General features: G+C 36.4%; 1 protein-coding gene and 1 long non-coding RNA gene across 4 annotated transcripts in view; one reads left to right on the top strand and one right to left on the bottom strand.

The window, feature by feature from the left end:
• On the bottom strand, window positions 2,125-6,622 carry LOC106506249. The gene is made up of 5 exons (XR_001301435.2): window positions 6,506-6,622; window positions 5,594-5,734; window positions 4,595-4,657; window positions 2,592-2,688; window positions 2,125-2,398 (listed from the first exon to the last, which is right to left on the bottom strand). It is a non-coding gene; the product is annotated as an uncharacterized LOC106506249 (long non-coding RNA).
• ACVR1C (activin A receptor type 1C) overlaps window positions 6,079-25,816 on the top strand; it is a 76,698-nt gene continuing 56,960 nt past the window's right edge. The window contains exon 1 of one of the 3 annotated variants that reach the window (XM_003133418.5): window positions 6,079-6,403. In XM_003133418.5, coding sequence (XP_003133466.3) covers window positions 6,325-6,403 — 79 coding nt within the window. In that variant the 5' untranslated portion in view covers window positions 6,079-6,324. Of the gene's footprint in view, window positions 6,404-6,724; window positions 6,972-25,816 lie in introns of those variants that run through there. The other 2 variants (XM_013984145.2, XM_013984144.2) reach the window with 2 other exon arrangements.

Raw genomic sequence — 25,816 nt, 5'->3', positions numbered from 1 at the left:
ATTCAGTAAGTATTTATTGAGTACTTATTAGTACTAAGCTGATTTCAGTTGCCAATGTCAGAACCACCAGTGTTTGAACTAGCAATATGTCTTTGGTAGCATTCAGTGATATGGTCATATTTATGCTATAAAAAGATCCTTCTGCAAGACTAGATTGGAGAGGAGTAAACCTCAGAGAAGGGAGGCATTTTTGACATTTTAAGTAAAAGACAATGATGATCTGAAATAGGATGGTGGCAGTGAGGTAGAAAGAAGTGAAACGTTCTGAGAGATTTTATAAAAGTTAGATCCATAGAAACTGCTAATTAATTGGATGTAAAAGATGAAACAGAGGGACAGTGCTAAGGGTATGTGTGGGGGAACAAAGTATTTGTCTAGGGTTAAAAATAACTATTCTTTTTGAGTGATTTACCCAGGAAAGGATGAATTTGTACTGAGTCATCTAACTCTCTTACTTCCTTGTGACCTAACTCTTGGAGAGTATAATTATAGGCCCATTCTAAGGAAATGATCCAAATAATGGTGGCTTGGAACTGAATCTATGACCTGTCTTTAAGAGATAGAACCTGTATTGTATGCAGCTAATCAGATCAGCACACTGACATTAGTCAGTGGAAAGGAAAACAGACAAAGTTTGAATTTTTGGAAAAAGCATATTAATAGTATTAAAAGCATATGAAAATCAGTGAAGGAGTGCAAAGAAAACATATGGATGGCCAAAAACCACATGAAAAGATGCTCAATGTCACTAATTATCAGAGAAATGCAAAGCAAAACTACTATGAGGTATCACCTTATACCAGCCAGAATGACATCATGAAAAAGTCTACACTGGAGAGAGTGTGGAGAAAAGGGACCCCTCTTACACAGGTGGTAGAAATGTACATTGGTGCAACCACTATTTAAAACAGTATGGAGGTTCCTCAAAAAACTAAAAATGGAACTACTATATGATCCATTAATCCCACTCCTGGGCATCTATCCAGAGAAAACCGTAACTCGATAAGGTACATGCACCCCAATATTCATTGATGCACTATTTAAGATAGCTAAAACATGGACACAACCTAAATTTTCATCAGCAGAAGAATGGATAAAGAAGATGTGTTACATATACTTAATGGAATATTACTCATCCATAAAAAGAATGAAACAATGCCATTTGCAGCAACATGGATGGACCTAGAAACTATCATACTAAGTCAATGAAAGACAAACATCATATGATATCACCCATATGTGGACTCTTAAAAAAAAAGGATACAAATGAACTTATTTGACGAACAGAAACAGACTCATAGACTTTGCAAAACTTATGGTTATCAAAGGGGACAGGTGGGGAGATGGGAGGGACTGACTGGGGGTTTGGGCTTGGCCTATGCACACTGAGGTATGTGGAATGATTGGCCCACGGGGACCTGCTGTACAGCACAGAGAACTCTACCCAGTATTCTGTGATAATCTATGTGGGAAAAGAATCTGAGAGAGAATGGATATGTGTATATTTATGACTGGGTCACTTTGTTGTACAGCAGAAATTATCACAACCATGTAAATTAACTATATTTCAATAAAACTTAAAAAAACTCAGGAAACTGCAGCCATTTTGGAAAGTGCTAAAAACAGAGAATTTATTAGAGAATATTTAAGTGTTAATACTTTAAGAAGACTTTAAGCTTTTAGCAGTGGCAGTTGAGCTAAGAAACTGTTTGATATCCCCCCACTATCCATGTCCACAGAGAAGGTCACTATTTTTCTTCTTTATGAGACCTGAGATGCCTATGCAGTAGACACTTTGAAGGTATGTATTGTAGAATCCAAACAGAGGTCCTAAAGCACATGATGGTTTTCATGGAATGGAATTAACACCAGAAGGAGAAGAAGAATTGAAGTGAAACCAAGATTCTTCGACGCAAAGATTTCTGGGATTGGAGTTCATGTGGCTCAGTGGAAATGAATCTGACTAGCATCCATGAGGACGCAGGTTTTATCAGTGGGTTAAGGATCCAGCGTTGCTGTGAGCTGTGGTATAGGTTGCAGATGCAGCTTGGATTTGGTGTTGCTGCGGCTGTGGCATAGGCTAGCAGCTACAGCTCCGATTCAATCCCTAGCCTGGGAATCTCCATATGCCATGGAGGTGGCCCTGAAAAGCAAAAAAATTAAAAAAAAAAAAAAAAGGTTTCTGGGATTAAGGGATAAGTGTAGATGAGAGTGTCATGCACTTCTTCAGAGAAAATATGAGTTTAGAGAAGGAAAAATGCAGTAAAACGAGAAAAGATTAGATGTTGATATTATATAGCAAATTATTGTAATATGCCTCCTCACCATATGCTTTGTTCCATGATAAGTTCATGTTCCAAGATGAAATGAGAAATTAAGATGCGTGGCATTCATGATTCTGGAAAGAATGATAATAAAAGAAACCTGTATGACAAAAAAATCCTAAACAACCACACTCAATAATCTTTTTCAAAGTTCAGTTATTATACATTTATTTGTCATTAATTTGGAATGTTATTCTGCAAAAGTATCAAATCTTTACAGTTTAAAGTCCTATACCTGCTTCCCTTGGTTATGTAAGATTTACTCACCCAAAGTCTGTTGTGCTGATGGGTTATGAACTCCTGAATTATTTGCTGTTTTTGTTTTCCTGTGGCGATGAGAATCGGCAGTCATGATGTAATGTTGCTATGGTAATGAATATGTACAAAAAGATGATTAAGGGTTAGGGGGAAGGTTAAATCTTGAGAGACATATTTGCATGAAAACTTCTTCCCAGTGAAATTTAAAAAAACCTCACATGTAATTTTTTTCTGTTACAAAAATATGATAGATATACTATATTATATCATATCTTGAACAATACATTTGCACAGCTTACATTAAATAACAGGAGTCATTCAATGTGCTCCAGAAAGAGTATTTTCTTAATGAGTTCATTAAAAAAGATATTGGATTAAGACTGGATTAATTTCAACAGGTATGTTTATGTGTGTGTGTGCAATGAAGTATACTCTATTAAGCAAAAATTGGGCATATTATAAGGATGAAGCTCTTTTTCTTGGTTGCCCAAAAGATGGCATTAAGGACCCAAGCATATCAGAAATATTTATTGTTGCCTAAGAATGTACTTTACCAGTCACTGGAATTCAAAACATTGATAGTGGCTAACTCCTTACTTAAAAGCTTCCAAAGTTCTGATGTTGGAAGAAGAACATGCACTTAGGACAGAGGGAAATGGTATTTGAAGGCATTGTTTAAAAAATTCCTACAGGAGTTCCCGTTGTGGCTCAGCAGTAATGAATCCAACTAGCACCCATGAGAATGTGGGTTCAATCCCTGGAGCCGCTCAGTAGGTTAAGCATCGGTGTTGCCTTGAGCTGTGGTGTAGGTCGCAGACATGACTTGGATCCTGTGTGGCTGTGGCTGTGACGCAGGCCAGCAGCTGCAGCTCTGATTTGATCCCTAGCCTGGGAACCTCCGTATGCTGCAGGTACGGCCATAAAAAGAAAAAAACAAAAAACAAAAAACAAAAAAACCCTACAAATTAAGTATTTAGATTTTGACATATTAACATTTTTTTTGTTGTATCACAGAATTTTGCACCAAGAATTCAAAAGTTCATGCTTCCTTCATAGGCTGGCCACCTACGGTAAATGATTGGTAAGGCACTTAACAACTGCTACCTTTTTTATACTGTGCTTCAGACAAAGGTAATGATCTTCTATCATCTGAGCAGGATTCATTAGACCAGCACTGTCCAAGACAGATAGAATGTGAGCCACACGTTTAATTTAAAACTTTCTAATAGCTATATTAAAAAGTAAAAAAAAGGAATAGTTTAAATAAATTTTAGTAATATATTTTATTTAACCCAATATGTCCAAAATATTATCATTTCAACATGTAAGCAATACAAAAGTTATTGGAGTTCCCATCATGGCTCATTGGAAACTAATCTGACTAGTATCCATGGGGATGCAGGTTTGATACCTGCCCTTGCTCAGTGCATTAAGGATCTGACATTGACCTCAGCTGTGGTGTAGGGCAAAGATGCGGCTTGGATCTGGCGTTGCTATGGCTGTGGCATAGGCCGGCAGCTGCAGCTTCGATTCAACACCTAGCCTGGGAACTTCTGTATGCCACAGGTGCAGCCCTACAAAAAAAGTTATTAACTATGTTTTTTACATTCTTACTTTGGATTAAGTCTTTGAAATCCAGCATGCATTTTATACTTACAGCATATGCCAATTTGGTCTAGGCGCAGTTCAAGTGCTCACTTTTCATATGTGGCTAGCAGATACTATAGTGGACAGTGCACCTTTAGACTAAGAGGAAGTGTGGAATTTGTGTAGAATATTGAAATCCTTCAATAACAGACCTCTAAGGATGATAACCTTGCTTTCTTAGAAGGTAAGAGCTTTCCAACTGGTGGGAACATTGCTTACTGTATTCAAGAGACAAAATAAATATATGGAAGGTAACTATCTGATATTAGTGTCATGCTTTGTGGTTTGATAGTGTATTCATGTTTACTACCCCTTTTAATCCTGTTATGGTTCTAAGAAATAAGGAGGAATGAAGTCTCACTTACTTTTGAGGAAGAAGGCCCTGTTTCTTAGGCTCCAAATCTCATGATCCAATGGTAGATCCTAATCTAGACAAATAATGAGCAAGTCAAGTCAGCCAAAATATAATGCGTTCTAGCATTTTCTTGCATTTTTTTTAAAAGCATCTGTTTTGTGGGTGTCTGGAAGGGCTCAGTCTTGTTCCACAACTCCATTTTTTTTTTTTTTTTGGTTTGTTTGTTTGCTTGGATCCAGAATGAAATGAGAACAAAGTCTTTTTATGCTTAGGAATGTTTTGTTTCAGCCAAGGTGGTGATGGCAGAGGTGAGCTCCTCCAGACTGCCACCATCATGCATGAAAATTTCGACAAATATCACACCCCCAATACTGTGATTCTTCAATGAAGTCAATCGTATACATCATTTCACGTAGGTCTTTCATAAGCCTCAGAAAGAACATGCACCATTTAGAGCTAAACTAGGTGAAGAAGCAAGTAATATCACTTACTATAAGGCAATTAATTTATATGACAACCACTTTTCAAAGAGCACCCTAACAGCAGCAATAACATCAGTACTGGATCCTTGGTTTTTTGTGCTCTTCAGTTTAAAATAATCCCTTTCACTCTAATGTACAGGGTACAGACGTGTATTGAATTTAGGCTGATTTCTATTAATTGGTAACACTGCCCTTATATTGTCAAACACAATCCACATGAGAGGGACAACCATTTGATATTATGCCCCTGGGATTTAAAAATACTTAAGTTTCTAATATAATATTTAAGTCATTCTTTACCTCCCCTTGAACCTTATGTATGATTCTAACTCGCCCCTCATTTTTTCAATTGCTGAAATTGTAGTTGCTGAGATATTTTCCGTGGACCGGTCCTCCATTTCCAAACCTGGCTTACACACTGAGGACGACCACATCATCTGGCGCAGGTAGTACAGCTTCTGTAGCCAATCATAGAGGGAGGGTAGCCTGAAGGCGCGATATTAGAGACCAAGTGCATTAAACCAAACCTGTAAGTAGCCGAGGCTGTGGGACAACTGGTTATTTCTAGGGCTGGACAGAGAGGGCGCCCGTCCACAAACGCTCGCAAAGCCAGGATGTGGCGGTGTGAGGAGTCCGGCAGGAATACCCAGGGTGTCTCAGGGCTCATTCTAGTTAGAAAACATTTAGGACATTGGTGACAAATGAGTATCAAGAGACCCGGACGTGTGGATCTTCTGTAGGAGATTACCGAACGGACCACCAGAAGCAATTGCTGCGGGTTTAAGTTTTGCTAAAGTCTCTACAGGGCTTTCCCTCTTCTCCCAGCGTATACAATCTTGCGGGTTCCGCGCCACCCCACTTCCTTTCTTACCCCTCACCCCCCCGCCCCGCCTCTGGGAGATATCCCTGCCTTGCCAGCGGGCAGCCTTTGCCCGCCTGCGGGACAGCGACAGGCCCCGGGCAGCTGCCAGAGGGCCCAGGGGGCGGAGGCGCGGCAGGGGCGGGCTCTGTCGCCCCACCGCCCCCTGCCAGCCCGACTGTGGGGGCCAGTGGCAGGAGCTCCGCGCACGCCAGCCGCAAGGGGTAGGGATGGGGGAGTCAGGGGAGGAGGGCGCCCACGCGGATTAGAGCGGAGCGCACACTTCAAAAAGGTGTTGGGCTGTGCTTCGCTCCAGCGCCCCGGGAACTTCAAAGCGGCCCGCGCTGCCCCGGCCGCCCCGCTCCGCTCTGGGGCCTCGCAGCCGGGGCGCGGCGCCTGATGGCCATGACCCGAGCGCTCCGCTCCGCGCTCCGGCAGGTTCTTCTGCTGCTCTCCACGGCCACCGCGCTCTCGGCAGGTATGACAGGCGCTTCTTGCCCGGCGCTCGGGAGGGTGGGAGTCAGAGGCGGTCTGTGGGTGGGCACCGGGTAGGGGAAGAAGGCTCTATGAGCATACTGACCTTCCTCTGGGCGGAGTGGAAGCGCCAGTTGATTGAGGGGGCGCGGGACAGGGCGCAGCGTGGGCACTTGAAGTCTGGCAGCCTTAGGGGTAGACAGGTGTGTTGGGATGAATCTACAAGAAGAGAAAAAGCTGCAGGACGTGTGGGCAAGGGATTAGGGATGAGGCGGGTGACAAATTGGGGGGCAGTTTGCAGCAGAGGGAGTAGGAGAGTGTTAGTGGGTGTGTGCAGGGCTGGGAGTTGGGTGGCACCGTGAGTTCACTTTTGCAGGGGCTGAGGGACGCTCGATGCTGAGCTCTGGAGAGCTGAGAATGATGGTGACACGGTGGTGGGAATGATAGAGTGGTGGCAATTCAGTCTGAATTATAGGAGATGAGGGATACTGCAAAAGCCGCTGGGGCCAAGCTCTGTAGGCGGGAGTGGGAGCCTAAAATCTGCGTGGTTTGCAAGGCACAGTGCTTTCGAGGTACGATCTTTACTAAGAGTTACGGCGGGGGGGAGGGAGGGGGGGATTTCTGGCAAGCGTCCCAGAGTTTATAACAGGTCTGTGCTTTGATAGGCTAAATAGAGCCCTCCGCCCGAGCTAGAAATTAAACATTTCTTTATAATGTTTACTAGAAACTGGGGCAAATACATCTTTGGTAAAATCTTAGTGTGCTATGATGAAAAATCCTTTAACTCTAAAACTTTTCATTATAACAATATTCGGGTTGTGGAGAGAGACCAGGAACAGATTCCTTGCTAACTCATTCTTTAAACATTTTAATCAGACATTTGCACATAAAAACCTGGTGTTTTCTTCATAGAGCTGTACTTTGTCCAAAGCTGATTTTGATGCATTCTTGTTTTTTTCAGATGACAATCTGTTTGACATTAATAGCTATACTCCAGGGTGGGTAGTTTTCCTCATAGTGACATGTGTTGAGAATGTTTTGAATAGTATGATTGCTGTCATGTGCAGATTTCAGTGTTTCAGATGGCTCACAAATACAGTATTCAAATGAAAATTTGATTATCAACGATCAACTGATACAATACAAGGTCGAAAACATTTCCATTATCTTTGAAAAGGCACAGCCTTTTAGGAGAGCAGTTACACAGAGATTTGTTAGGAAGGTGATAGGATAAAGAGGAATATTTGCATTCAGAGTTAGTAAATTCATCAATAGGAAGAAAAATGACTATGAGAAAGTCTTTATAAGAAACGGGTCAAAACTCCACTAACTTGGGATGGTCAAAATGCTCTTGATGATTTAGTCATATCTACATATACAAGTCTTCTGGACAGCATAGTTTTGACTGGAAACTTGTGAAATAATGCCTCCAAAGGCTATTTGTACAACACTTTTTATTTTAGGGAGCTAATAACTTTGTTACAGACATTTCAAAAATACAGTCAATTATTTTTATCTAGTTCAGAATATGCATTTTGTTATAGCATAGAATCTAGAAAATTCCAGAGACCCTGGGTACAGCAACATAGGATAACATGCCCTGTGATGTTCTTTAAAGGCATGGAAATTTTGACATTGAAGTGTGCAAAAAAGAAAAAAATCATCCATTCAAACTTGATTGTTTTCTTAAAATTTGAAGGTTAAGAAAAATGCCTGATATGGAGGTAGTGGCATTATCACAATATGGATAATAGAGTGTCAATATAGTAGAGAAGTGCTTATCAAAGTCAGAACTTTTACAATGAACTTTTCTATGGCAAATGCAAACACTTTCAAAATCTCCTCTAGAAACTTTACTCATCTTTGTATCCCACAGAGGAAATATCTATTGCAATCTATATTTTTGACTCTCAATTCTTATGCAGATTTTGAGTATTTAATAGTATTCAGGTAGTTTATTTCATCATTTAAATAGTTTTTCTCCTGTGGTTCCTTACATTATTTTTGACCCAGTCACTTTTACAAATTGCATTGTTAGTCATATTGACCATTTATGAAGCTGTGCATGCCATTGTTGACATGTTATATGAGAAGTGCTGTTGATGCAATGACAGCAAAACTGTGTGACAGAAAACACCACTTTCCAATTTGGCTCTGCCAAGGACCAGACCTGAGACCTTAAATATCTGAAGACATTGATAAACCAATAAACTGTTTTGCTTCGGCTGTTCTCCCCCAGCATCTCTATCACCTTAGGCACATCAAGCATTGACAGCAAAGAAATCACTGCCCTTTGATGAGGCTCTTGGAGGGTAACCGCTGCTTTGGTGGAAATTTAGAGAAAATATTTATTGGTCTGGACTAGCTAAACAAATTAAGCTGCTCTGAGTTGCTCTAACTGCCTAGTTTCTGGGTTGCTTGATGTTTGAAAGAAAGACCTGACATGACTCACAACATTTATTTAGTGTACTAAACAAAGAATTGCCAGAAAATATCCTGGAGTTCTCAAATCTGAAGCTGTCACTTGAATGTTATAAGCTTAACACATGGAGCATTCTCTACTAATTTCATGAAACTTCTTTGTCTTCTGGTTGGAAAGGGAATTATTAAGAGTCTAGAAGCCTAGGTATTATTACCTTAGAAGTGAAAAGATTTAATAAGTAGGGTAGGTTGGGGGTTTCAGGTTTTTTTTCCCCCCACTTGAGAGCAGTTAGCAATTCCTACTATAATCTTAAATAATTACAGATCTTAAAGCTGTGCTGGAAGTGAAAGTGAAAGCCTTGGATTGACTGGGTTTATAATGCAAAAGATGTCACCTTTGCCCTCCTTTAAGCATAATCTTTTATGGGTTGATTGACACAAATGTGGCAACAGGCTCCTGGGTTCCAAGGAAGAGACTTCTTTGGCTTGGGAGAAACTCTGTGCAGAAGTCCTTGGTGGCAAATTTCTTCATTGACTATACTGCTTTGAACCCGTTTTCTAACCTCAAACTTACAGAAGCGTAAATTAAAGTTTCTCCAATTTTCTACAATCATCCAAAAATAAAGGATTGGAGTTGTGAGAATAAGAGAGATACAGAGGATGACATCACATTTTGACTCAAGCAATAGAAGAATAGACCATTAAGTAGGATGAGGCAGACTGCAGGAGGAACAGGTCTGGGGAGAGATGGGGCATTTGGATAGCTGGAGCTCAGTTTGGGGTATGTCAAGTTTTAAATATCTATAGGCCCTGGAGTGGAGAGGTCAAGACTGGTTTTACAGGCATTGGAATTCAGGGGATAGGTCTGGCCTGAAGATTAAAAATCAGGAGCCAAAGTTAAATTACAGATAATTTTAATCGACACATTAAAGTAGAGTCACAGATTTAGTGAATCACAGAAAGCACAGTTGAACTGAATTTTAAATAAACAACAACCAATTTTTTAATGTAAGTATGTTACAGATATGACATGGGACATACATATATTAAAAATTAATTGCTGTTTACCTCCAGTTTAACTGGGCATTCTGTACTTTTATCTGGCAACCCAACATTAAACAAAAATTATGGTGAATGAACTGCTGATATGTATTCCCAGCTCTTGCATTAGAAAATACATATATTTTCTAGTCCTCATCTCTCAAGACTTATGTTCTAGCTTTGCTGCCATCCCTATACATATCTCTGATTGGGTCGCTACCAGCTCTTTGCACTGGATGTCTTCACTGCTTCTGAGTAAACAGGGAAGGATACCCAGCCTTTCCTAACCTTGTTTGAGTACCTAAATAGGAAAGTATGTGTGAAAAAGACTCTCTAGACTCAGTGATTTATTATTATGCATAAACAAATGATTTATTGTTATGTGAAAGCTGTTGGTTTCACCCAAAGTTATGGCCTTTTGAATGTGAATGTTATTTTCAAATGCATTTTTAGAGTACAGGGGAACTGGTTCTAGGACCCTCCAAAAACCAAAATTCAAGGATGCTCAAATCCGTTATGTAAAGTGGTGTAATATTTGCATATAACCTCCCTATGTCCTCTGAATCATCTCTAGATTACTTATAATACCTAATACAATGTAAATCCTATGTAAATAGTTGTAAATACTATGGAAAAAACTATGTAAAGAGTTGCCAGCATGCTGCAAATTCAGCATTTGCTTTTTGGAACTTTTTGGAGTTGGTTGGTTGTATCGGCAGATATAGAAGCTTTGGTTACAGAGAACGGACTGTATTTTCCTTTTGAGTAAACATTCATGGGTTTCTCTTTACGGGAAAAACTTTTAGGCAGTAGTTGAGATCCAGTTTGTTTAATTTTTCTTGGTAGTACTTGCATCTCTCTCTCTCAATCTTGCTTTCTTTTTTTTTTTTTTTGTCTTCTTGTCTTTTCTAGGACCACATCTGTGGCATATGGAAGTTCCCAGGCTAGGGGTTCAATTGGAGCTGTAGCCGCTGGCCTATGTCAAGCCACAGCAACGCGAGATCGGAGCCGAGTCTGCGACCTACACCGAAGCTCATGGCAACACCGGATCCCTAACCCACTGAGTGAGGCCAGGGATCAGACCCACAACCTCATGGCTTCTAGTCGGATTCGTTAACCACTGAGCCACAAGGAGAACTTCCAGTACTGGCATCTGTTGTTGTGAATAAGAAAAGGTTAAGAGGAGAGGAGAATGAATATAGGCACACAGGAGCTGATAATCTGACACACTTTGAGATTCCAGATCATGTTCCCAAGGCAGTGATTTTGAGCCCTCCTGGAGAGTGGCAAGGATATATAACTATCAGCCAGAGGCTGTTCAGTTCCTGCTTTAGCTAAGTCTCAACCACCAAATAATTAGCATTGGCTTCATTTTTAGATTTGTAGAAGAAAAGTGTCCTATACATGAATAGCTGTAGGCATGGATCATTAAAAAGCTCAAACAGATATGTTTATATGCATATTGTTTATTGTAATAAATAATCAAATGAGGGTTAATTTGCAAATATCAATAGAAAACACAGCTACACAGAAACAAAAGAAAAATTCTAAGTACAAAGTATGTACTATCTATCATTCTTCATCATTTATATCAGTGAATAGCTGTGAACTTTTTTTTTTTTTTGGATTTTTCATTGCTTAGGACTCCATGTTTAAAATTTTTCATGCCCACAAGAAACTCACCTTAGGGCAAAGGACACACATAAATTGAAAATGAGGGGATGGAAAAAGATATTTCATGTGAATGGAAAATGTATAGTACTGAGAACTATGTCTAGGTACCTACAATGGAGCATGACAATGGGAGAAAAAATTATGTATACATGTATGTGTAACTGGGTCCCCAAGCTGTACGGTGGGGAAAAAATTGTGTTGGGGGAAATAACAATTAAAAAATTAAATAAAAATAAAATAAAATAAATTTTTTCACAGCTAATAGTAAAAAAAACCTCAAAGTTTATATTCTTTAAGAAATTGGAATAATACTGGGATAAATTCATAGATGATATACAACCCCCCCTTTTGCTAAAGGGACCTAAGAATACCTAAATACTGTCTTGGTTCAGCTGTGCCTCTTCTCCAGGCTAAGAGAGGTTACTAAGGGGGCATCTAGAAAAGGGAGGGAAAATAAGGCAAAGTAACTTTTCGGTTACCTGATACCTTAGCAGCAAACTGCATTGCATGGCAGAACACTAATATACTCCCCTTTTCTAACCTTTCAACAATTGAATAGCCTAGGATAAAGAAGAGGGGTTGTGATAAATCAGAATTCTGAGTCCTGACAGAAGGTCTTGCAGTGCCTGAATGAAACCAGAGTGATGGATGGAGTGGGGACCTATCTGGTAGCTCACAATGGTTCAAGTTCATGGCAGTTCTGACAGGAGCTCCAGGCCATCATCTCAAGGGGGAACTGCTAAGTGAGGAAAAGGTGGCGTCTGTGGAGAAAGATGGCTAGTTCTCTAGCAGGTCCTGCCCTTCCTACACTTGCTGTGAAAAGAAGTAGGAGACAGGGCCATGACCATGAGCCCTGAGCCTTTCTTTGAAAGCTGGATCCCTGAAGCAAGTGGGCTTCTTGGTTCCCTGGAATCTGACAATACAAATCACTATCCTCTCACTTAGGAATCCAGCAAAAAGTAAAAGGGAGGAGGTGAGTAGGAGTGTGAAAGAGACAAGGAAGACTTTATTTCTATAGAAGCCAACATTCCATTATTTTTCACTACCTTGCCTTATCATGTGGCTCTTGAATTCATCTGCTCTGATTGGCCAACCAGGCTAACAAGGTTCTGATCTGTCCTGATGCTTCTCTTTTTCTCCTCTAGCGTAAATTTGTTGTTCTCTCCTGTTTTGTTTCGTCTTTTTTTTTTTTTTTTTTTTTTAGAGTAGGTATGTGGAGCTACTGTTTCTTTGGAACTGTTTTAAATTAATCCCCTCAAGAATTCATGGGTGAATCATTCGTATGACTCAAGAGCTAGGCTTATTATTTTTTTTAAACAATTTAAATTTGCCAGTGACTTAAGTATCCCAAATTAGATCAATCTACTTTTTCATTAAACTTTTCACATGGAGAAAATGATTAGGATGCTCTAATTTTGAAAGTGAAAAACACATACATTTTTTTGCAAATATGTTTTATCATCCTTGTCTCAAGCTAAAGTAAAATGACAGAGATAGATGCCACATCTCTGTATGTTAAGTTCCTTATAAATTTTTCATTCGGTGCCATGATTGAATTAATATTCTGTCTTCAAAAACAAGATTAGAAAAAATCCAATCCATCAGGATCTGGACAATGACCATTTTAATGCAAAATATTTTGTTTCCATAAATGCATGCTTATCCTAGAGATGTTAATTCAGAGGGTGGTAATCCAGATTAACACAGTTTTAAGGAACCAGATTGTTTTAAAATAGAGCCAAAATGTATTAAAGAATATTAACTCATCACATCATATAATTTTATCTGATGACATTTCCCTGGCCTGATCTCCTAGAAATGTTTTTTTTTTTTTTTTTCCTTTCCATTCCCACTACTGCTCTTTGAGAGTAAAGATCTACACTGTGAACCTTTGTCTCTCTAAAATCATAGTGAGAGACATTCTCACTCAAATTCCACTTAGAATCAAGAGTGTATGTTTCCAGGAAATAGACAATACACTCTAAATTTGAAACACTGAATAAAGAATAATTATATGATTAGCAGAAGATTCCTTACAGAATAATAGATGCATAGTTGAATGAACCTCTATCCCTTTTAAAATCTCTCTTTCCTACAGCTGTTCTCTAGATATATTATACTAGTTGTATTATATTAAAAGGCATTGATTTTTTGCATATAGAAGAAAGTTGATTTGTTAAAACAGCTAGATCTCTTTAAAAGGATTGTGACAAACCAAGATGAAGATGCCCTTCTAGAATTGCTTTTACTGAACTCTCTCTTTGCATATTGTCATTATCATAAAGTTTGTCAGAATATTTCCTTCTTATCTTTTTAATACCTATGGTGTTTGTAGTGCTGTCTCCCTTATATTCTTGACATTGAGAATTTGAATTTTTTTTTTTACTTTGATCAGTCTAGCTGGAGATTTATCAATTTTATTGATTGCTTTCAAATAAAAACTTTTGGTTTTATTGATATTCTCTTGTTTTTATTTATTTATTTTTTCTTTTTATTATAATTTTTATTACTCTATGAATTTATTACATTTATAGTTGTACAATGATCATCACAATCCAATTTTATAGGATTTCCATCCCACAACCCCAGTGCATCCCCCCACCCCCCCACCCCCGAACTGTCTCCTTTGAAAACCACAAGTTTTTCAAAGTCTGTGAGTCAGTATCTGTTTTCTTTCTTCACTTGTTTTCTGTTCTTATTGTCATTATTTCTTTCCTCTACTTGCTTTGAATTTATTCTTTTTTATTCTAGCTTCTTAAGTTTGTACCTTAGATCAAGAGGTGACAAACTTTTCTTTAAAGGGTCAGATTGTACATATTTTAGTCTTATGGGCTATACAGTCTTTACAAGTACTTAATTCCACCATTATAGTATAAAAGGAGGCCTAGGCAATACACAATAGGTGTTGCTGTGTTGTGTTTCAATAAAACCTTATTTGCAAGTGGAATAGCCAGTGGGCCACAATTTGCTGACCCTTTCTTAAGTCATTCACTTAAGATCTTCCTTCTTTTTTACTTTAAGTGCTTTAAAGTTCTAAATTTTCTTCTTGGCAACTGCTTCAGCTCATTCATAAATTGTGCTATATTGTGCTTTTTCATTTCACTGAGTTCAAAACATTTTCTAGTTTTTGTGATTTTCTGGGACCTGAGGGTTATTTATATATGTTTAATTTCCAAATATTTTGGAAATGTCTGGATTGTTTTGTTATTTACTTCTAACTTAAATCTATTGGGAGTGAGAGGCTATCATCGATATGATTTCAGTTTTTGGTTTTTTATAGCGGGGGAAGGTGAAGGAGAAAAGAATAGCTCTATTGATTTGCCAGGCTAAGGGGGACACAACAGGCTCTTGCCTTCAAAAACTGTGTGCCCCTGATTTCAATTTTTTAATTTCAGTTTCATTTGTTTCAGAGCCTAGCATATGTCTGACCTGGTGAATGTACCATGTGCACTTGAAAATAACATGTATTCTGTTGTTGTAGGGTGGAGTGTTCTATAAATGTTGTCTAGGTCAAGTTGCTTAACAGTGGTATTCAAACCTTCTGTATCTTACTGATTTTTTACCATGTTATCAATCACCGAGAAGATTACTGACATTTCCAATTTACATTTGAATTTGTTTATTCTTTTTAGTTTTTCCAGTCTTTGCTTCATATGTTTGATAATTTTGTTAATGGGTACATACACATTAAAATTATTATGTCCTCTTGATGTATAGTTATCATTAGGAAACATCTTGCTTTATCCCTGGTCATATTTGTTATTAATGACATCTATTTTTATCACTGGTAATAGTCTTTGCTTTAAAGTCTACAATGTCAAAATTAATATAGATATCCTAGCTTTCTTATGTTTAATATATGTGTATCTCTCCTTTTTTATCATTAATATAGCTACTCCAGCTTACTTGTGCTGAATGTCTGCATATTATAGATTTCCCATTCTTATATTCCTAACATATATATATATACAGACATTGTGTACATGTATACATACTTCCATATGTACATATGCATGTGTGTGTGTGTGTATGTGTGTATATGTTTATATACATATACTTCATTGTTTCTTAAAGAGAGTATATGATTGGGTCCTATTTTTCATTCAGTCTTACATACTTGTGTTTTAACTGGAGTTTTTAGATCATATGCTTTTAAGTATTTATCAATGTGGTTGTGTTTAACTGTCATTTTACTATTTTTATAGCTCTACTATTTCTTTCTCTCTTTTTGCCTTCATTTAGTTTAATTGACTAAATGTTAGTATTCTATATTAGTTCCAATGTTAGTTTGTAAGCTATATCTCTTTGTTTTCTTCTTAGTAATTACTCCAAGATTTATAACATCCATTTTAAATTATCATAGTTTAATCTAAGAACGTTATTATCATATCTTCTATTTCCCTCTTCTTGTCTTTGTTCTATTAATCTCATATGTTTTACTTCTAAATATTTTATAAACTTTGGGAGAAATAATTATTATTTTGGTTTTAAATATTTAATTTTATTTATTTATCTATTTTTAGTTGTATTACATTTTTAAATTAAGTATAGTTGACAGAATTACCTTTAGGTGAGTTAAAAACTGAATGTAGTGTTTTGCATTTACCCACCTATTTATCATTTCTGTTTATTGCTCTTCATTATTTCATGTGGATCTGAATTTACATCTGATGCCATTTTCCTTCAGCCTAAAGGAAAGAATTACTTTCAACACTTCTTATGGTTCAGTTCTAATGACAATAAATCCTAATCTATTTTTGTTTTCTGGAAAAGTGTTTTATTATGCTCTTATTTTTTCTCAAAATTTTATCATTAAACTTTTCATACACTGGAGTCAAAATAATTTTACAGTTACTATTGATACATTCACCAACTAGATTATACTTGCTTTGTCCATGTATATTCATTTATCTATCTCCCTATTCATTAACACATGCTATTTTTGATGCATTTCTAAATAAATCACAAAGAACAGTATACCACCCTCTAAATACTTCAGCAGACATATTATTACATGAATTCAATATGTGTAAACATTTTTTGCTTTTGATGAAACATTTACGTATAATGATATTCACATGTCTAATGTGAGCATTCTTGGAGTCTGAGAAATGCATTCATTTAATCTTCTTGAAGATATTAACATTAAACATCACCACAATGAGTTTCCTCATGTCCTTACCCAGTCACTCCTCAATGCCATACTCCCAAAGACATCTATTTGTTCTTATTTTTTGCACCATAGATTAGTTTTGGCTCTTGAGTGTATTGTTTTCTAAATGCCGATTAAATCGGTTAAGTTTGTTGCTAACATTATTTTTACTGAGAGGGATGTCTTAAAAAATCTCCAACTGTACTTATAGATTTCTCTCTCTCTCCCTTTAGTTCTGTCATTTTTTAAATTTCATGTTGGGTTTTTTTGGCTGCACCTGTGGCATATGAAAGTTTTTGGCCCAGGGAAAAATCCTGAGCCACAACAGTGAAAATGCCGAGTCCTTAACCACTAGCTCACCAGGGAACTCCTTATTTCATTTATTTTGAAACTCTCTTATTAGGTAGAAGGACATTAGAGTTGTCATGTCTTCTTGATGCAGGAGTATTTACTCATTATAAAATCTTTTTCTTCATCTTAGTAATATGCTTTGTCTTGAAGTCTGTTCTGTCTAATATAACTATGTCAACTTTCTTGTTTTTCATATTTGCATGTATATTTTCCCCATCCTTTTATTTACAACCTATCTCTATCTTTATATTGGAAGTATACCCTTTGTATATAACATATAGTTGATTCTTGCTTTTTATCCTTTAAGTGTATGACAATGTATGCCTTTAATTTGACTGGTTAGCTCATTAACATTTAGTATAATAATTAATATGGATTTAAGCCTATAATATTGCTATGTGTCTCTCTATTATTCCTCTGTCTTCTCTTTAGCCTTCTTTTTGTTTAATCACTTTTGAGTATTCCATTTATTTCCTGTCTTGATTTATTAACTCTCTTTAAAATTATTATTATTTTTGATGGTACTCTTGACCTAACTATATTATTTTAATGTTCATTTTGAGTCAATATTGTACTATTTCATATTTTGCTCTTTATCCTGGATACTTAATTCTTCCTACTTCATTCCCCTCTTTATGCCATGACACTTCTTATTTTAATGCAGAGATCATAAATCATATGGTTATATTTATTAATAGTGTTATTATGTTGACATCAACCCAAAATTATTAGAAACAGAATTAATCAAGGAAAAAACCTCATTGTCAGGAGGCAGGGCACTCAATAGTACCTGAGTTAGATATGAGGCAGATATTAAAACCATCATATAGGAATTTAAAGTAACTTTATGATTGAAAGCTGTGGTGGAAAAGGTGAAAATATTCATGAGCAAATGTGGCATTTTACCTGAAAGATAGAATGTAAGAAAATATCAAATGGAAATGCTAGATATGAAAACATGATGAAACGATATGAAACATGATATGAAACATGATATGAAAGCATGAAAAGAGAATGCTCTTGATGTGCTTATCAGTAGACTCTACACTGCCAAAGAAAGGATCATGAACTTGAACATGGAACAATAGAAATTATTTTATAATTATATAACTATACTTTATGAAGTTGTTACACTAAAGTGGCAGGTGTCAAGAAGTAAAGAGGAAAGAATGAAAAGAACAAAAACAGAGCATCCAAATACAGTATTAACTGGTATAACATATTTGTAAATGGAATCCTAGATAAAAAAGAGAATGAGATAGAAATATTTCAAGAGATTGGTTAATAATTTTCCAAATATAATAAAAGACATCAAATCACCAATCATAGAGGCTCAAAGAAGCCCGAGCAGGATAAATACGTCTCCTGAAAACCCTGCACTGTTAGACATATCATAGGCAAATTGATGAGATTCAAAGATAAAGAGTAAATCTTGAAGGCAGCTCAAATAAAATAGACCTGTTAACATACAAAGGAACAAAATTAAGAATTACAGCAGACTTCTCATTAGACACTATGCAAACCAGAAAACAATAAAGTGATACAACTTTAAAGTGCCACAAATATAAAACTGTCAGCTCAGTATTCCATACCACGTGAAGTTAACTTTTAAAATGAAGGATGGAAGTTCCCATTGTGTCTCAGCAGATAGTGAACCCAACTAGTATCCATGAGGATGTGGGTTCAATTCCTGGCCTTGCTCAGTGGGTTAAGGATCCAGTGTTGCTGCAAGGTGTGGTATAGGTCACAAATGCAGCTTGGATCCCATGTTGCTATGATTGTGGCTGTGGTGTAGGCCAGCAGCTGCAGCTACAGCTTCTATTTGATTCCTAGCTCAGGAATTTCCATATGCTGCAGGTACAGCCCTAAAAAGAAACAAAAAATGAAGGAGAAACAGACATTTCAAACAAATTAAAAACTAAGAGAATTTATTACCACTAGAACCTGTTCTAGAAATGTTAAAGCAACTTTTCCAGACAGAATGAGTATAATATCAGAGACATGGACCCACACAGAGAAACCAGAGAAATAATGATCTTTGGAAATGGCTAAAATGAAGATACATACAAAATATATTTTTCCTTAATTTTAATCACTCTAAAAAGCAAGTGACTCTCTAGAACAAAAATGGTAGCAGTTATCTGTGAGTTTATAGCATATGTATAGGTAGCATATATGATAGCCTTAGCACAAAAGATGGGAAGGAGGAGTTGGGAATATACAATTGTTTAGTTTCTTATAGGTACAGGGCTACAGTATTATTTGAAATTATGCTGTGATTAATTAAAAATATATATTTTGGAGTTTCCATCGTGGCTCAGTGGTTAACAAATCCAACTAGGAACCATGAGGTTGCAGGTTCGATCCCTGGCCTTGCTCAGTGGGTTAAGGATCCAGCATTGCTGTGAGCTGAGGTATAGGTCGCAGACTTAGCTCGGATCCCATGTTGCTGTGGCTCTGGTGTAGGCTGGCGGCTACAGCTCTGATTGGAACCCTAGCCTGGGAACCTCCATATTCTGCTGGTGCCGCCCTAGAAAAGACATAAATAAATAAATAAATAAAAATAAAAAAATATATATTTACAACCAAAGGCAATCCCTAAAATATTAAGATATAAATTAAAATATTAAGATATAAATAAGAAGCCAATAATTCACATAAAATAAAATTTAAAATGTTTAATTAATCCCAAAACATGATGATAATGAGGTGACAAATGCACTAAACTCGGTTGGAACAAAAAGAAGGAAACTAGAAAGATGGTAGATTTTAATTCAACCATATCAATAATTACATTAAATGTAAGTGGTTTAAATACAGGAATTAAAAATTGAGATTATCAAATTGAAAAGAGCAAGAACTAACTATATGCTGGCTATAAGAAACTCACTTTTAATATGAGATGCACTTTAGCTATAAAGACACAAATAGATTAAACATAAAAGAATAAGAAAAATTATACCATGCTAACACTAATAAGAAAGCTGGAGTGGCTATCTTAATAACAAAGTGGACTTCAGAAAATGAAATGTTGCAAGGGATATTCCATAATGATAAAGGGATCATATCATCAAGAAGACATAATAATCTTAAGTGTGTATGAACCTAGGTACAGAGCTTCAAAATTCATATAACAACAATTGATAAAATTGAAAGGAGAAAAAGAAAAATTCGTAATAATATTTTTAGTCTTCAACACTTTTCTCTCATAACTGATGGATAAGCAGTTCAAAAATTAGTAAGGATATCTAAGATCTGAAAAATATTTTAACCAACTTGACTTAATTGGCATTTATGTAACATTCCTATCAACAATAGAATATACATCATTTTAAAGTACACTAGAATGTCAATACAAATAGATCATATTGTGGATCACACATTGTAGAACAAATATTATAAGTTTGAAAGAATTTAAGGTAATACAGATTTTTTAAAATATAATTAAAATTAACTAGAACTCAACAACACAAGCTTATATTGAAAATCCCCAATATTTGCAAATTAAGCAATAAACTTCTAAATGGTCATTAATCAAAGTAGAAGTCAAATGAAAAATCAGGTTATATTTTTAATTGAAGGAAATAAAAACAAAGCAGTTAAAAATCATGGGCTACATGTAAAGTAGTGATTAGAGTGAAATTTATAGCAACAGCAAATAAAAGAAACAGAAGGAAGAAAATGCAAGGAGAGAAACCAATGAAGTTGAAAATAGAAAAAAAATTTAAAGAAAATCATGAAAACCAAAACCTTTTTTAAAAAAATCAATAAATCTAGGGGTTCCCGTCGTGGCGCAGTGGTTAACGAATCCGACTAGGAACCATGAGGTTGTGGGTTTGGTCCTTGCCCTTGCTCAGTGGGCTAATGATCTGGTGTTGCTGTGAGCTGTGGTGTAGGTTGCAGAGCGGCTCGGATCCAGTTGCTGTGGCTTTGGTGTAGGCCAGGGGCTACAGCGCCGATTCAACCCCTAGCCTGGGAAATTCCATATGCCACGGGAGCGGCCCAAGAAATACCAAAAGACAAAAACAACAACAACAAAAAAATCAATAAATCTAGATTTACCAAGGAAAAGGGGGATACAAAAATTACCAATGTCAGAAGTGAAAGAGAGGGCATTACTATACATCCTACATATGTGAAAATAAAAATAAAGGGATATTTCAAATATCTTTATGCCCACAATTAGAAAATTTAGATTAATTAAACTTTTTATTTATCTATCTATCTATCTATTTATTTATTTTTTATGGCTGCACCCACAGCATATGATATGGAAGTTCCTGTGCCAGGGGTTGAATCCAAGTCACAGCTGTTTGTGGCAACACCAGATCCTTAACCCATTGCACTTGGCTGGGAATTGAACCTGTGCTCTGCAGCGAACTGAGCTAATGCTGTTGGATTCCTAACCCACTCTGCCACAGTGAGAACTTCCAAATACATTTCCTAAAAAGTAAAAATTACCAAGGCCATTCATGAAGTAACTGAAGAGTCAAGGAAATTTATTTCATAGCTGAAAGCTTGAAAACTTTTATCAAAGAAGACTCCAATTCCAGATGGCTTGACTGGTGAATTCTATCAAAAATTTAAGGATAATGCCTATTTTACACAAACTCTTTCAGAATATGGAAGTGGAGTGAACACTTTTCAGCTCATTTTATAAGATCAGCACTACACTGAGACAAAAACTACATAAAGACGTCTAATGAAAAAACCTGCAGACCAATATATCTCAGAGATGCAAAAATCTTCAACAAAATATCAAGTTGGTCCAGCAATATAATAATAGGATAATATATCAGGATCATGTAGGGTTTATCCTAGATATGCAAGGCTGTTTCAACATTCCAAAATCTAATATTATAATTCTTCATTTCAGTAGACTAAGGAAGAAAAGATATGACAATATCAATAGACACACAAATACCAGATGACAGCACTGAATATCTATAATAAAAACTCTTACCAAACTAAGAATAGACGTGAACTTTCTTAACATGAGAAAGAATTTGTACTTACCTGTGAAAAACTGGATGTGTCTCACTAAATGAAGAAACAAGACAAGGATGTCTGTTCCTACTACTTCTAACTAATACTGTATTAAAAGTCCTAGCCAATGCATCGAGATAAGAAAAATGTATAAAAATCATATGGATTGGATAGGAATAAATGAATAATATCCATTCACGGATGATTTGATTTTTTATATAGAAAATACTCAAGAATCTCCAAGAAAATATTAGAACTAATAAATTATTGTTCAGAGTCAAGGTTGTATGATACGTGGTTAGTATAAAACATCAATTGTATTTTTATATATATGTTTTTTTTTTTGTCTTTTTGCCATTTCTTGGGCTGCTCCCGCGGCATATGGAGGTTCCCAGGCTAGGGGTCTAATCAGAGCTGTAGCTGCCAGCCTATACCAGAGCCACAGCAATGCAGGATCTGAGCCGCATCTGCAAACTACACCACAGCTCACGGCAACGCCAGATCCTTAACCCACTGAGCAAGGCCAGGGATTGAACCTGCAACCTCATGGTTCCTAGTCAGATTCATTACCACTGAGCCACGATGGGAACTCCTGTATTTTTATATAGTAACAGTGAAAAATTAGAAATTGGAAAAAAGGAACCATCTACAATGGCATCTAAAATCCATGAAATACTTAGGTATCAATCTAACAAATTATGTGGAAAATCTGTATTTTTAAAAAATAAAACAGTTAAAAGAATTTAAAGATCTAAATCAATGGAATGATATACTCTACCTACAGAATTGAAGGCTCAGTGTTGTTAATATGTCAGCTATTTCCAAATTGGTTTATAGATTCAATGTAATCAGTGTCCCAAACAAAATTTCCAGCAAGGATTTTTGAAGATTTCACCAAACTGTTTTTAAAATATCTGTGGAAAGGTAAAGGAGATAAAATGACCAAATCAATTTGCAAAAAGAAGGGCGAAGTTGTAATCTCACAGTGATGAATTTTAAACCTTATAAATATACAGAAATAAGATGGCATGTTAATGGCAAAAGGAGAGGAACATTGATTAATGGAATAGAGTAGAGAAATGAGAAATATATCAATACATTTAAGATCAAATGATGTTTTTTTTACATAGCTATAAAGGCCAGTCAATAAAGAAAGGACATTTTCAACAAATGATGCTGGAAAAATAGGCCAAAAAATGATAGAAGAATCTCAAAACATGCCTTGCAAGGTTATAATTATTAAGTCAGAGTGGATCATAAATATAAAAATAAAATCTAAAACTATAAAAAGTTCTAAAGGATAACATAGAAGAAAACCTTCTGATCTTCAGTTAGGTAACATTTCTTAGATGAGAGCATCAAAAGTATGATCCATAAAAGAAAGTGTTGATAAATTGGACTTTATCAAAATTAAAAACTTCTATTTCTTGAAAGATGCTATTAAGAGAACCAAAAGATGAACTGAAAACTGGGAGATAGTATTGTAAGGCATATATTTGATAAAGCACTTAAATCAGAATATATGAAGAATTCTCATGACTCAATAATGCAGAAACAAAGAACCCAATATGTAGTGAGCAAAAGATCTGAATAGGTATAAGGAAGATATTTGAATGGAAATAGGCACATCCAAAGATGAGGAAATGCTTGATAAACCATAATGATATGCCACTGCACACCTGTTTGAATGGCTAAGTTAAAACAAAACAAACAAAAAACAAGGTAATACCAAGTGCTGGCAGGAATGCCAAGTACTTGGAACTCTCATACGTTACTGTTGGGAGTATTAAATGATACATCATTTTGAAAAATAATGGTAAATTTCTATAAACCAAAACATACACTTCTATAAAATGTAGTAATCCCACTCCTAGATAGTGGGACTCTTCTTTAGAGAAGAGAAATGAAGTATTTCATATAAAAATCTGTATATTAATGTTTATTTCAGACTTATTTGTAAACAGCAAAAACTGAGGAAAATATGTCCTTTAGGGAATGGATCAACAAACTCTTGAACACTCATTCAGTGAACTATTGGTATATGCAACAACATGCATGACTTTTAGATACATTTCAGATTCATGAATGTCAAATGGCAGAAGCCAGAATCAAAAGGCTACTTTCATTTGACATTCTAGAGAAGGCAAACATGTAAGAATAGAAAACCGTCATTGTTTGCCATGGGCTGGGGTGGGGCAGGAGTTGTCTGAAAGGGTGTGGGAGGAAATTTGGGGGTGATTAAACTGCAGTTGTCAGAACTCCTAAGATTTTATACTAAAAAGACGAATGTTACCATATGTAAATTACATCTCCATAAACTTGACCCTACTTCCCAGATTGGAGGGCTTGTTTGTGAGCTAAGAAGTCATATAAATCAGGATATCAGCAGGTGTTCACACTGGTTAATCAAGAACAGCACTGTATTGGGAGTTCCCATCTTGGCTCAGTGGTTAACAAACCCGACTGGGATCCAAGAGGACAAAGGTTCCATCCCTGGCCTTGCTCAGTGGGTTAAGGATCTGGTGTCTCCTTGAGCTGTGATGTAGGTCCTAGATGAGTCTCAGATCGCATGTTGCTGTGGCTGTGGCTGTGGCCTCCAGCTGTAGCTCTGATTTGACCCCTAGCCTGGGAACTTCCACATGCTGCACGTACAGTCCTAAAAAGCCGAAAAAAAAAAAAAAAACCACCAAAAAAACCAAAAAAAAAAAAAAAAAAGGTGTGTAAGAATAGCGCTGTATTTTTAGAATTAATGTCCTAAGATAATATCCTAAAAATAAGAACAAAAATAGTTACAAGTGGGTGCCTCTGGGAAGTGAGACTGGGGAAATATGGGTCACTAGACAGATCCTTTTCATTTTAATTCTTCCTATACAATTTTTTTTTAACCACATGAGTTTATAACATCGATTAAACAAACAAAAAAATTTGATTTACTTTTGTTATATAACTTCCATGTAAGGGATTTCTGTACATGTTGAAATGTTTTTTGAATACAGCATCTTCAGTCTATAAAATGACATAAAGTAGATAGAAATGAAATCAAAGTAGGATTAATAAGGCTGTGTTTCATTCATTAAGCATGGAGTAGTGATTTCTTCTCTTAGCAAATGCAACTAAGGGACATTATCCATATATAGATAAAGTCTGTTGTAAATATGGCATTGCTCACCTGCTCTTTTAGGTCCAAGCGTTTAGCTCAACTTGAAAGGTCATTTATCACCTGCAAGAGAGCACTTATGGGCCTGCCTTGGCTCTTTTTGTTGGTTTACTATAGCATTAAGCTTACTTATGGAGAATTGTGCTTACGTCTGCAGTCTCTATACAGACCCATTAATACATTAACAAACCTTATTTTGCTGAGTCAGGTTAGAGGTACCCCTTGTTTAGTACAGGGGGCAGTCAGCATTTTCTTGATTGGCTTCTACACAGTCAGGAAAGTCACCATGCCTGTTTTGACCTTCTTGTAAGACAAATTAAAAAGATGGGAGGAAAAATTATAGAAAGATCATCAGGCTAGACTACTCTGTTGGTTCATATCCTCGAGATTAGATAAGTTTCCAGCATAGAGAGATAGTCATTATGTGATACTGGCAAATCTGAATTCTCGTGGATAGCCCTGCTTACAAATATACTAGCCTATTTTCAGAGTATGAATTACAGTTTTGGGCCTTGAAAATAGAGTTGCTGTAAGCAGTGGGATAACATGGCAGCACACATGTGGGTGAATGCCAGATTCTACCATCCAGTGTTAACTTTGAGGGCATGCGCAGAAGAGCTGACTGAAGATATCCC

Source organism: Sus scrofa, chromosome 15, assembly GCF_000003025.6.
Source record: "Sus scrofa isolate TJ Tabasco breed Duroc chromosome 15, Sscrofa11.1, whole genome shotgun sequence".
In the NCBI taxonomy this organism is placed as follows: Eukaryota; Metazoa; Chordata; class Mammalia; order Artiodactyla; family Suidae; genus Sus; species Sus scrofa.
The sequence above is the reverse complement of the archived record's forward strand: the minus strand, read 5'-3'. Positions and strand labels throughout refer to the sequence as shown.